The following is a 13,902-nucleotide window of genomic DNA, read 5'->3' on the forward strand; positions in this document are numbered from 1 at the left end:
TTCAGGAATCTCATGGTTTAGTAGAGAATCAACAAATTAAAACAGTGTCAGATTGCAGTAGTAGAAGCATGTCAAGATTCAGAGGTCTTCTGAAGGTTCAGAGGAGCATTATTATGCTGAACACAGCTGCCAGAATACTTCTTTTTAAAGTTAAGTTGAATCTTCGTCGTTCTTCCACTCAAAACCCTCCATTGGCTTCTCATCTCTGAGTAAAGACCAAAGTGCTTTTAGGGCGTATTAGTCCCTGAGTGACTCACTCCCTCATCCCTCTATCCCACCCCTGGCTACTCTCAGTTTTGATCACTCCATTCCAACCACATTGATTTCCTTGTTCTTCCTGGAACATGGCAAGACATGCTCCCACATATGGGTTTTTGTACTTGCTATTTCCTCTGTTTTAGAACATTCTTTCCCCAGATAATCCAAAGAATTTGCTTTTTCTCCTCCTTGGCTTACATGAAACCTTATTGTGAGGTCTTCCCAAATATTTTAACTCATTTTGTCTCCTATTATTCTCTCCCCTCCCCTTGCTTAATTTTTTTTTTTCCGTTGCCTTACCCGGCATCCTCTATTCTCTTATTTATATATTGTCTGTCTCTCCTTCCCCCTGCCCACCACCCCGAATGTAAACTTCCAAGGAAGGATTTGTGCTTGGTTTGTTTTCCTCACTGCTCTGCCCCACACCTAGAACAGTGTCTAACGCATTGAAGCTGCTTAAGAAATGTGGTGAATAGATTTCTCTGCCAGGGAAGGGGAGGTATGGATGTATTCCCAAAAGAGTATTTTTCTCACAAGTTTCCCTTCTCTACCTCTCCCATTATCCTCAGAGCTGAAAAATATAGCCTTCTTTTCATATCTCTCATGATTGCAATTGTTTTTCTTTTAACTATTCTTAGCCTATAATTTCTGTACCCATAATACTTTCCTTTTTGATATACCCTACTCATTTATTTGTGGATATTTTTGTGTTTTACATTCCTGGTCTGCTTTGGAAGATTATTTTGATCGGCAAGGCTTTTTAAAGTAGCTGGCTCAATACCATTTTGCTGGAGTTGATATTAGCCTTCTTTCAGGCATTGCATAATCAATGCTGGCTGATCATTTTAGATCTCATTTCTGTTTATCCTTCTTTGGAATAGGCAATCAAGAAAGGAGGTAAAGATTAGTGGGGAGAAGACCCACTGGAGTCTTTTCTTAATGAAAATTAACAGAGGAAGAACTAAGGCTAAACGTTCTTCAACTTCTAGGTTGAACATCAATAGCCTTCTCCCATGCTTTATGCCCTGATTCTGAGATGTGAATACATGTGTTATTATAATCATCTCTTATGTATTTTATGTGTCACTTTTTTTTTTTCTTTTTGGTAAATTTATTTATTTATTTTTTTAAGCCTCGTTGGGTCTTCATTGCTGTGCGTGGGCTTCTCATCGCGGTGGCTTCTCTTGTTGCAGAGCACGGGCTCTAGGCGCGCGGGCTTCAGTAGTTGTGGAGCACGGACTCAGTAGTTGTGGCTTGCGGGCTCTAGAGCGCAGGATCAGTAGCTGTGGCGCACAGGCTTTGTTGCTCTGCAGCATGTGGGATCTTCCCGGACCAGGGCTCGAACCCGTGTCCCCTGCATTGGCAGCCAGATTCTTAACAACTGCACCACCAGGGAAGTCCATGTGTTACTTTTTGAGTATATAAATCTAGTAGTTTGGACTCATTATTTTATTTTATTGTTTTATACTTACAGATAGTTTTTTTAAACTAATTATCTTATTTTACAGCTGATTTGAACCTTGAACCTTAGCACTCATTCTATTAAAAGAGCAAATAGAGGGGGCTTCCCTGGTGGCACAGTGGTTGAGAATCCGCCTGCCAATGCAGGGGACACGGGTTCGAACCCTGGTCCGGGAAGATCCCACATGCCGCGGAGTAACTAAGCACGTGTGCCACACTACTGAGCCTGTGCTCTACAGCCCGTGAGCCACAACTACTGAGCCCATGTGCCACAACTGCTGAAGCCCACGTGCCTAGAGCCCGTGCTCCACAACAAGAGAAGCCACCGCAATGGGAAGCCCACGCACTGCAATGAAGAGTAGCCCCCGCTCTCTGCAACTAAAGAAAGCCCGTGTGCAGCAACGAAGACCCAATGCAGCCAAAAATAAATAAATAAATAAATTTATTAAAAAAAAAAAAAAGGAGCAAATAGAAACAGCCAAAAGAAAGACACTCAAAAGCTCACTACAGGACTTTTGAAGACTTTCTGGGAGGCAGAGTAGTATAATTCACAGAATATTAAACTCGAGGTATCTGGAATCTCAGTGGCTTAACACTGTCATTATACTCTTTGTGTGTATATTTCAGTATACATACATATATGTGGATATACATGGACATACATAGGATTTCATTATCTATATGTGGTTTCTTTCCTTTTAGTAAATCATATAATCTCTCTGTGTATCATCTGTTTTGAAAATGTGGAAAAGAATGTAGAGTTTCTGTGATTCTCAAATGAAACAGATCGGGAAAATGTCAAATTCATAAAGGTGCAGAGTTGAAGTGCTACTGTGCTGTTCTTCTCTTTATTATTTTTCCAGACTTTATCAAATATGAAGTAATAGTGCTTAGAAAGATTAGGAATATAATTGAAGTTATAATTTTATACTTAATAAACTATTTCTAGGAAAATAATATTTGCTGACAGTAAGGAGCAAGACAAGGACAGATGTAAAAAAATGAGTAACAGGACTATTATTGGGAAAGCGAAAAATGTGCTAGGAGATGTGATATACATGACAAGATGAACTATTCAAAATTCACGTGGCAACAGCAACTATGCTGAAGGGCCCAGCAAGTGTCATAAGACCTGACCTTGCTGGCCTGAAAGACCAGGACACTGATGCCCATCTTTTAACCTTGTACTGCTTGCCAGGACTTACACTGAAGGTTGGTGGAGGGAGTAGGAGAAACTCATAGCAACCAACCAATCTGCTTGTTAGCAATTTTAATAGATTTAAAGAGGAAGAGGTTTGAAATAACTGGATGAAATTGTTTTGTATGTTATTAGTGTTCTTCAAATTTTGTATTATTCCAGCTTTTCAATTCTATAGATTTTAGGATATGAACATAGTAGTTATGAAAGGGGGCAAGCTTACCTGGAAGCTAATTCATTTGTGTTAACCGTTCTGATGATATTAGGTTGCTAGTGAAAAGAGTCTACTTCAGGCAAATAAGAAAAGAAGGGAATACTCAAAGAGAGATGTCCGTTTGCCTGAACTAAACTATAATCATCTGCCTGAACTAAAAGCCTTGGAAGGCATCGGTATGTTTGTAACGCTTTTACTTTTTCAGCCCTTTTGTTTACATTATTTAAAATGTATGTTAAATAAACTAATAGAATATTAAAAATGTATAGTAACTTTACATATTTAAGTATGTGAAAATGTATAGACTTATGTACAATAAGTACATACCAAGGGACAGATACTGAATGTGAAGAACTAACAAAAACATCTGATTTTCTCACTGTGTTTATGGTTATTTTTATCTAGCTCGAAATTCCAGGCTAATAAAGAAGGAGAACAAAAATCTTTCAGAATCTCGAATTCCTTCTCTGGTCGCTATTGACTTGCACACCTTCAATACTGCATTACATCAGGTATAGAAATACTCTCTGTAGGACGCATGGAACTTGGGTCTCTCTCATATTTCCTTTTAAAGTGTCCTATGGAGAGTTTGCTCTTAAGAATTGGGCAGGTTTATTAGTGGGATCTATAAAATTTTGCTTGTTAAATTTTGTTTTATGGTTCATTGCATTAAGTACCCTTATTACATATATATTTACATAAACAATTCCCAGCTTACAGTGATCAATTTTTTATAGATTAAAAAATTGTGTGTGTGTGTGTGTGTGTGTGTGTGTGTGTGTGTGTGTGTGTGTGTAGCCCAGCTATTGCTTTAATATAACTATAGGCTTTATGGTAGTTTATGATATTTCACTGCATTAATACCAAAGTTATTACCTTTCAAAGAGTGAAACTCTGGAATAGTTTTTATTCTCTTAAAATGTATTCTCCATTTGACACTTTTCCCCGGGGGCAATCCATTCCATCCATGCTGAAGATTTTCTATTCCATATAGTCTTTTGCTATAATTCCTCTTATCTCTTCAGAATATTTATGTTTCTGCTATTTTTATGTCAACAACAGTCATATCACTAAGAAAACTGGCAAACTTTCTAATCTCCTGAGCCATCCATAACTAACTACAAACTTGGGATATGAATCATTGAACTTTCCCTTTCCTTCTTCAAACAGATTTTCACCTTTGCTTGACGCTAGGCAACTTTTGTTTTGGAATTCTCCATCCTCATGGTTTAAGTATTTCCATTTCATAGACAGCCCCTGTGTGTAGCCTCCTTCTCTATGCCGATGCTTTTTCCTACTGTTACTCTTTAAATTATTTTGTAGAGCTCTGCAAACAAGGGGAATGATATTGTTGAGGATAACAAATTGCAGAGGCAGTTACCCAGTGATTCCGAAAACAACATTTACAGACTGCTGCTGCTTTTGCCTTATCTCTTGCCAGCAATTTCGGGGTCAACATCATCAAAGCTAAACAAATTCCTGTTGTGTGAAGATGAATCACTGCCACAGATTTTACATTTAGGGACTACAGAGTCTCAGGAAATTCCTGTATACTTCTCAAGTTAAATATGGATTTTAAAGCTGCAGAATTTTCCACTTGCTCTCTGTGAGCACACTATTATTCAAATCGCTTTTCAGGGTTGACATAGCTCAATCTAGTTTCATGCAATGGAAGAAAGGCTTTGGCTGCCTTCCCACTTCTTCAATATTTTTATTTCTTGTTCGGAACTAATCCTTTTATATTTATAAACTGGTTCTGCGCTTTTACTCTCAGTTTATTTGTTAAATTTCCATTTGCATTTAAAATAAAGAAGAAAGTAGGTGTAGTGAAAAACACAAATTAACACCAACGTAACACGAGCTTATGTGTGGAAAATCTGAGTGGAAAGAGAACAGGAGACTGAAAGCAAAAGGCCCGCTGGCAGAGGCTGTGACCTGCCTTGCAGTCTTACTTTATGGTATTCATCTATGCACTGAACTACATTTTGTTTCTGTACCTAACACAAACATTTTCACATTTATAAAACTCTATTATGTACCTCTGGAACAATCTGTAAGATAGATCTTGTAAGTAAAATATTACTTAATCCATGGAATCTGTCTCCACTCCCTCACCCCCTACATGCTTACACGTCTTATGTACTTACAGACATAGCTTCAGATTTTTTCCTCTAAGCACTGTCTTCTTCATCCCACAAATTTTGATATGTTGTATTTTCATTATCATTCCATTCAAACATTAAAACATTTTTCCTTGTAATTTCTTCTTTAACCCAGTAATTATTTAGAAATGCATTGTTTAATAGTTAGATATTTGGGCGTTCCTTAGATATTTTATTATTAATTTGTAATTTAGTTCCATATGGTCAGAGAATATACTCTGTATGATTTTGATTTTTTTAGATTCACTGAGATGTGTTTTATGGCCCAGCACGTGGTCTGTCTTGGTGAATGAACCTTGTTCTCTTGAAAATAATGTATATTCTTTACTTGTTGGATATAGTATTCTATAAATGTGAAATCCAATTAAGGCTGATAGTGTTGTTAAGACATTCTATATCCTTGATGATTTTTTTGTTTAGTTCCATCAGTTCCTGAAAGAGTGCCGTCAAAATCTTTTACTATGATTGTGGAATTGTCTGTTTTTCTCTTACATCTGTCTATTTTTGCTTCGTGTATTTTAAATCTGTCTTATTAGATACATACACATTTATACTTGCTTTGTCTTCCTGATACATTGTCCCTTTTATCATTATGAAATGTCTCTTTCTCTCATGGTGCTCTGTGCCTTGAAGTCTATTTTCTCTGAGATTAAAGTAGTAACTCCAACCTACTTCCACTTATTTGTTTCCATAGTATATCTTTCTACTTTCATTTACTTTCAACCTATCTGGGTTTATATTTAAAGTGTTTTCTTTTGCCAACAGCATATAAATTAGGGTCTTCCCTTGGTAGCTATTCTCTCAATTCTGATTCTTTTAATTGGAATGTCTGTTTGTTTTCTATTTCTGCTAACAAATTACTACCAACTTAAAACAATCTCCATTTATTATAGGTTCCATAGGTCAGAAGTCCAGGCACAGCTGCTCTCCTTAAGAGCCTCGTGGGCTGAAACCAAGATGTCAGCAGGGCTGCATTTCCTTCTGGAGGCTCGGGGGTGGGGGGGGGGCGGGTATCCGTTTCCAGGCTCATTCAAGTTGTTGTCAGCATCTAGTTCCATGTGGTTGTGGGACTGAGCTCCCTCTTTCCCTGCTGGCTGGCGCCTGGGAGTTGTTCTCATTCTCAGCTTCTTGAGGCCACTCACATTCCTTGGCTCCTGGCCTAATTCCATGATCCTCAAAGCCAGCAACAGTGGTTGAACCTTTCTTACTCCTTGACTCTCTCTTACGTCCCCTTCTGCCTCATCTTTCTGACATTCTTCCCATTTTAAGGGCACATGTGATTTCTTGGGCCCACCAGGATAATCTCCGTATCTTAGGGTCAGCTGATTAGTAGCATTAATTGTGTGTGCAAAGTCCCTTCACAGCAACAGCTAAATTAGTTTGATTGACTAGCCAGGGACAGGAATCTTAGTGGAATATCTTTAGAATCCTGCTTACCGCTAAATATTTAGGCCATTAACATTAATGTGATTATTGATATGTTTGTATCTAGCTCTATCTTTTTATTAGTTGTTTTTTGTTCCTCTGTTTTCCCTTTCCAGGCTTCTTTTGTATTTGAATATTTTTAGTATTGGCTTTTTGGAGATACCTCTTTGCATTATGTTTTAGTGACTTCTCTAGGGATTACAGTATACATAACTAATCTTTCATAGTCTACTTAGAGTAAATATTGTACCACTTATAAAATGTAGAAACCTTGCAAATGTATTTCCGTTCCTCCCACCTGAACTTTATGTTACAGTTTGCATTTGTATTTTGTTCACATACATTGAAAACCTCACTATACTATGTTATACTTTTTGCTTTCAATAGTCATAAGTATTTTATGAGAAGAAAGTAGTTTTCTATGTTTACCTAGCTACTTACTGTTTCTGTTGTTCTTCGTTCTTAAAGATTACAGCTTTATTTTCTGGTATTATTTTCCTTCAGTCTGAAGGACCTCCTTTAGTGTTTCTTGCAGAGCAGGTCTGATGGTGGCAAACTCTTTTAGCTTTCTTTCATTTGGGAATGACATTATTTTGCCTTCTTTCCTGAAATATATTTTCACTGGATATAGAATTTGAGTTGGTAGGTTTAAAAAATTTCTTTTTCTCTCAGGACTATAAAGGTATTATTTCTCTGTCTTCTGATCTCTACAGTTCCTGGTGGGAAATTCTCAGGTATTTGAATTGTTACCCTGTAAGTAATGTTTCATTTTTCTCTAGCTGCTTTCAAGATCTAATCTTTACCTTTTGTGTTCATTAGTTTGAATATGATATGTCTAGGCATAGTTTTCTCTGAGTGGATCCTTTTGGAGTTTGCTAAGCTTCTTGAATCTGTAAATTTATCTCTATTACCAAATTTGGGAAGTTTTTGGTCACTATTTCTTCAAACATTTTTTCCTGCCTAATTTCTTTCTCTTCTAACTTCTGAAGTTCTAATGAATGACATATATGTTAGACCTTTTGGTAGGTATTTTCTCACAGGTTCCTGAGACTGTCCACTTTCTTCAATCTTTTTTCTCTCTATTTTTCAGACTGAGTAATTTCTATTGATCTGTCCTCAAGTTCTTTGACTACTTTGTCATTTCCATTCTGCTATTAATTTTAAAATTTCAGGTAATGTATTTTTTTGTGTATGTGTGTTTGTTCTAAAATATCCACTTAGTTCCTTTTTAGAAATTCTATTTCTCTACTAAGAATTCCTGTCCCTTCATTCATTTCAAGTATGTATAAATTTCCAGCATCTGGGCCACCTCAGGATTGCCTTTATTATTATTGCCTTTTGACTGCCTTTTCCCTTGAGAATGAATCACACTTTCCAGGATCTTTTTATGTCCCGTAATTTTGAATTGCATCTCGGATATTGTAAACGTTGTATTGTATAGTCTCTGGGTCTTGTTATAATCTTCAGGAGAATGTTGAAATTTTTATTTAGTAAGCAGTCACCCAAGTTTTGTTTACACTGTAAATTCTGCCTTACCTTCTGTGAAAGGTGGTTTAAATCTCAGTTCTCTAAGTCTTTGTCATCCTAGTTTGCATCTGTGCTACACTTGTGTAGTTCAGGGCTTAATTGGAGGCTTGTACAAGTGATTCAAATCTCATTCACTTCTCTAAATTGAATTTAGAGAATTGCTATGCTGTTTGGAGCTATCCCATGCATGCATACCTCAGGAACTGGACTGAGACTTCTGTGGGTTTATACATAGAATTAGAGGGTCCCCTTCTCTAGTTCTCTTCCCTCCGGAGTCCCCCCCCCCCCCATACTATTTGCCCTGCAGGGACCCCTTTTTCTGGTTTCTCTGACTATAAAGATGGGATTCCTTTCAGACTTTTAGCTTCTTGCACTTCTTTACGACTCTGAGACTAGGGCTTGCCCTTTGGGCAAAGTCACAGAAGTGAAAAACAAACAAAATTGGAAACCTACCCCCTTGTGAAGGGATACATCTCCAAGTTTTGCCTTTTGTCCTTAATCCTCAGTTGTTTTTCTATTTTTTCTAAAGGGTTTTGTTTTGTTTTGTTTATTCATTTATTTTGGTGATAGGTAGACATGGGTTGTAGTGGGTTTACATTGCCCTGGCACATCAGAAGTATCTTTTAACATATGTATCAACAAAGAGGTCAGAGAATAAGATGAAGCCCTTACTTCATCTTCTTCTGTGTAAGCAACTTGAGCTATGAATAGTTCTCAAGTTCTAATCCATCTGGTATTTGAACAAGAAGAATTGGGATTTTGAGGAAGTAGGACTTTTACAATTACTGAGACTCTATAATGCTCAATTATTAACTTGTAGGTATCAGGATCTCCCCTGTCAGATGATTCAGAGGCCAATTTGCCTCAAGTGGAACACCAGCACTGACTCATTTTGGTTCTGAGCTGGGTAGGTCTGATTTCTTACCCTTGAAGCTGTGTGACCTTTCATGGGAAATATTTTGTAGCTTGCTGAAGCAACAAATTCTACAGCTGAAACATTCTCCAATGATTGACTCTATGAGAACTCTTGATAGACAAAGAGTTGTACTACTTAAAAAAACAGGAGTAGCTTTTGTCTCTGGGATGAAATCCCTTTTCGTAGTGCTTGCATCTCTTGCTTTTAAACTAATCTCCTGTATTTTATTGGATACAGTAATGTGAACTTAGGGTGACAAGTGCTCCAGAAGGATATATACTTATCTCCCGTGTCAGTCATTTGCCCTTTGGGTTTGTAAAGCAAGAAAGAGTAAATGATTGCTTGGTAATCTTTTTCCTAATAAAGAGGGATCAGCACCATACCAAGTGATTGCCTTCCTTTTAAGTATAACTTTTTAGTACTAAAAAACTAAAACCAAAAAAAAAAAGAGAAAAAAATCAGACCTTTTGGGGTGATAATTTGCTATGTGAGTTCACACAAGTCATTCAAAAATAAAATCCTGCATTCTTATAACTGTGTTGCTGGAATTAACCTGTTAACCTCCACAAAGCATTTTGAATGTCTGTGACATCAAATGTGAATTTACTGTGATGTGCACAAATCTTAAGTTTTAGTTTCTCATTTTTACAGGTCCCTTCCAAGGGCCTAGTAGAAGTCATTGCAATGTTTTGCTATACGTACTGTATAAACTGCAAGCTCTATAAAACTTGTATCTATTTTGTCAAAATTAGTCATTATTTACACAAAAGGAGATGTTGTGCTACACGTGATAGTTTTGGTGGATAATTATCCTGAAGACTGTCTTTAAAATCTTGTTTTTGATACATATGATCTAAGGTTTTCTTAGACCATGTAATACCTACCAATACTGTCAATATATACAATATGAGAAAGCAAGTGAGGTAGAAATCAATTTCTAGAAAGAATATATGTAAACTATTTGGTGGCATATATCCCCGTTTGCTTTTAGATGCTGCCCTGGCACTTGAGATGACATCCTTGTGCAACAAAAGTGCTGATATCCTAGAAGCAGAGATTTGTGGTTTTGAGCCTTGACTTCTGAACTGCCTACATTTTCTGAGAAAGGCCTTGCAGCAGAAGAAAAGACAAAGACATCCATGTGTTTCAAAGGAAGATTGAACAACTGTCCCTTCCCAACTGTTATCCCATCACTTTTCAAGTCCACTGATGCTATTTCAAGATGTATCCAATGAAAGAATAGTGACAGGGTTCTTGTTACATGAATGTGTATTTAATATTAGTAGATCGTGTATTTAAAGTGAGTGGAAAAAAAAAGGGAGAAAGAGAGAAGCATTTAAAAGGTCATGTTATTTATGCATTGAATCTTGTGTGTTATTTGTATAAATGTGTACATTTATTTGGGAGTGGTTTGGTGGTGGTAGGTGATAAAAACTAGGATCAGTTGAAGAAAATGAAAAAAACCTAGGATCAGTAGGAGAAAATGTTTCCTTTACCCTAACTTAACTGTAAAACACATTTAAAAATCTTGCTTGTTTCTAGGCTTTAAGGAGAAATGTAACTGCTCTCTATGGATAGATGTATATCTTTGGTTCCGGTGATTATTGTTGATGTTTGATCAGTGTTGTTGTGGGAATCTGGCCTCTCTGCTGATCTTCTAAGAACCACACTAAAGCAAATGTCGCAAAGAAACCTTTTATTTCTAATGACCTAGTATGACTCTGGCGTTGGATAGTCCTCTGTTTTATAAGATTCTGGTGCTAATGTTCTTGTGTGTAGGAACATGATTGGAACAAGAGTGGTGAAGGAGAATTTTGTACGTTTACCTTGGAGCTGCATACTGTGCTTCTCATTAAAAAAAAAGAGGTAGACATACAAAATTTGGGGATGGAAGCTGGGTTACCAATTGACTAGGGCTGATTACTCTTTTCTGGGCCAGTTGCTATGGAACTCCCCAGCTGGAGAAGTTTTGGGGAGGGAATATCCACTGTTAGGACTTCACTCTTGTCCCACTGATAGTTTGAAGGTGATATCAGACAGAGCCTAGAGACGTTCCTGTCTCCTTGGGTCCTCCAAGGCCTTCCCCAAAGCTTTTCACAAGGTGCAAAATCATTTACCTACAGCCCACGCATCTTTTCTAATGCACTGGTCCACAACTTTTAGGTGGGAGAGTGAAACCAATTGGACTGCAGGTTTTGGTTTCTGGGTTGTAAGTCGTGCTCTGCATTCATTATCTTAGAGGATGGTTGTTAAGGGGACCAGAACTTGTGTGGACTTTTTTTTTTGCCTTAACCAATGAGCAATATGTTGTTTTTTCTAAAAGGCATTGGCTAGAACTTAGCCCAAACATTTAACTAGCACTTTTCTCTATTACTCTAAGGAGCTTAATATTGAAATTCTGACCTTAGACACTTGGGCTTTCAAAAGAGTAGGACATTCCAGAGGAGGCAAAATAAGGGGCTCCAATGTAGAGTCTATAGGTGGTTCAACTGAAATTTGGTCTTGGTTTTGAAGCTCTATCTTTACACTCTGACCAGGTGTTTGACTAGATTGGTGTGGCTAACATGCTGAACGAAACTAGTGTATAAGTATTTGTAGGCTTCACATGAAAGTATTGTTATTTTGTTTTTACTCTGAAAAATATTGTCAACAGACTCTAGCATGGAAAGCAGATAATACTTAAAAGCCAAGTGTTTCTCTAGCTTATTTCAATGTTATTTTTATTTAAAGGTCAGTGTGAAAATATCACCCCAGTGTCTGAGGGTCCAAGATCAATTACCTTCTCATTTGCTTTTGGTATTTTTTGTTTGTTAAAACATTTTGTGAACTTCAGAATTAAAGAACTAAAAGTTCTTCACTATAAGTCCAACCTGAGACTTGAGGATCATATCTGGTTAGAACCTTGGCAGAACTTGAAAAAGAAGATTTTGCAAATTGGGGCCATAGACACTGAACCAAAAGAATCCCTTTTTTCAGTTTAAGATTACTTTATTTTGTCTCACCTACAAGGATATGATTAAGCCACTTACAAATAGAAAATATGTGTATGTACTGGTGGGGGGAAGTGGGCTTGCTGTGTGTATGTATGTTTTAAAATTAATAAATATTATATCTTACTGAGCTCCATACATGGTTTTTACTTGAATTTATTTAAGAGGCCATGAATAATGTATACAACATTGTACAGTTTTAACAAATAAGTTTGAAATAATCTGTTAATTCTCTTTTTGAAATTTTGTGTATAGGGGTGGCAAGTTAATTTTCTTGTACAGCCAGTGATACAAGCAACCTGGTCCTAAAGTAGCATGTCTTGTAAAGATGACCTGGTAAAAGTTGTGACAGACTTACGCTTAGAACCTGGTTCTCCTGATTGAGAATCCTTGCTTGTTTATAATAGCTGACTTCCTATAGAAATGGGGACACAGAAGATGTGTTTTCTTATGTGACTCTCTCATTATTGGTTCCTTTATTTTAGTTGCGCTACAATATAAGGCTGGATCTGTACTAAATTATGAGTCAGACTAGACGGAAAAATGTGCTTCACTTGTTTTCTAAATGCTCCTCTATATAACCGAACCACTGGCAGGAATTAGAAACACCAGCATCACTGCTTGTAAGGTTTTAAGGCTAGTCCTAGAGAATTGGACTAAATGGATTTTTCTCTATTGTTTTGTGTTGTTTTAGAATTAGAAATGGGTCCTTAACACTCCTCTATGTGAATGAAAAATTATGTTCTCACATTGCTTTTTTAAAAATTTTATTTATTTATTTATTTATGGCTGTGTTGGGTCTTCGTTTCTGTGCGAGGGCTTTCTCTAGTTGCGGCAAGCAGGGGCCACTCTTCATCGCGGTGTGCGGGCCTCTCACTAACGCGGCCTCTCTTGTTGCGGAGCACAGGCTCCAGACGCGCAGGCTCAGTAGTTGTGGCTCACGGGCCCAGCTGCTCCTCGGCATGTGGGATCTTCCCAGACCAGGGCTTGAACCCGTGTCCCCTGCATTAGCAGGCGGATTCTCAACCACTGCGCCACCAGGGAAGCCCCAAAACATTTTTTTTAAAATCCTCAGGATTTCAGAGGTCATTCCCTTCAGCTGTATAGCCTGGCAGCACTTTGTACCATTATAAAGTCTACCTCTTTTATAGGCACCAGTACCCTTCATTTCTAATTAAATTCTGTGCTGAGTACGCTTTGCTGGCAAGTCTGCAACTGACACCCATCTCCACGAGGTGCTCACCTCTAGTATTTGTGGTTAGCATTCTGCACAGCCTGTATGCTTCATTATCTTTGTTTGATAAAACACTTCTCTTTTAAAAAGCATGAGGCCAGATTTTCTGAGTCATATGTGATGTTATTTTTTAACTGCACAAGCTCTACCACAAGGATTTGGGAAATTTATTATCTGACACAAATCTGTCGGGGACTCCTCAGCTAAGGTTAGTTCAAAGACTGTCTATTTAGTAAGTGACTGGGTACTCTGAGACAGTGCTACTCAAAGTAGCTAGTCCAGAATGAGATAAGGTGCTCCTCGTTCTACAATGTAAATCAACACGTTGTTTCATTCAGGGAGGAAATCTTGCTATGAAAAAATGTTGACTAAATAGTGGGCTTGGTGATGTAGTTGATTTACTTTCTGGTGCCAGCTCCTTCACTTGGACACTGGTCTCTGAACCACATGATGAGTAGCACTGTCTAAAGTGCTTTATGATATCGAATGAATAAATTAATGAATGGAGACATATCTA

At 37.5% G+C, this 13,902-nt stretch overlaps 1 protein-coding gene across 3 annotated transcripts in view; it reads left to right on the forward strand.

The window, feature by feature from the left end:
• CDKL2 (cyclin dependent kinase like 2) overlaps positions 1 to 12,287 on the forward strand; it is a 36,996-nt gene extending 24,709 nt beyond the window's left edge. For all 3 annotated transcript variants that reach the window (XM_082390220.1, XM_082390219.1, XM_082390221.1), the window contains 4 exons: positions 3,184 to 3,307; positions 3,537 to 3,643; positions 9,066 to 9,152; positions 10,153 to 12,287. In XM_082390220.1, coding sequence (XP_082246346.1) covers positions 3,184 to 3,307; positions 3,537 to 3,643; positions 9,066 to 9,131 — 297 coding nt within the window. In that variant the 3' untranslated portion in view covers positions 9,132 to 9,152; positions 10,153 to 12,287. The remainder of the gene's footprint in view (positions 1 to 3,183; positions 3,308 to 3,536; positions 3,644 to 9,065; positions 9,153 to 10,152) is intronic.
• The last annotated feature ends 1,615 nt before the right edge of the window (positions 12,288 to 13,902 follow it).

This window comes from Balaenoptera borealis (assembly GCF_965194805.1).
Source record: "Balaenoptera borealis genome assembly, chromosome: 4".
NCBI classification, from domain to species: Eukaryota; Metazoa; Chordata; class Mammalia; order Artiodactyla; family Balaenopteridae; genus Balaenoptera; species Balaenoptera borealis.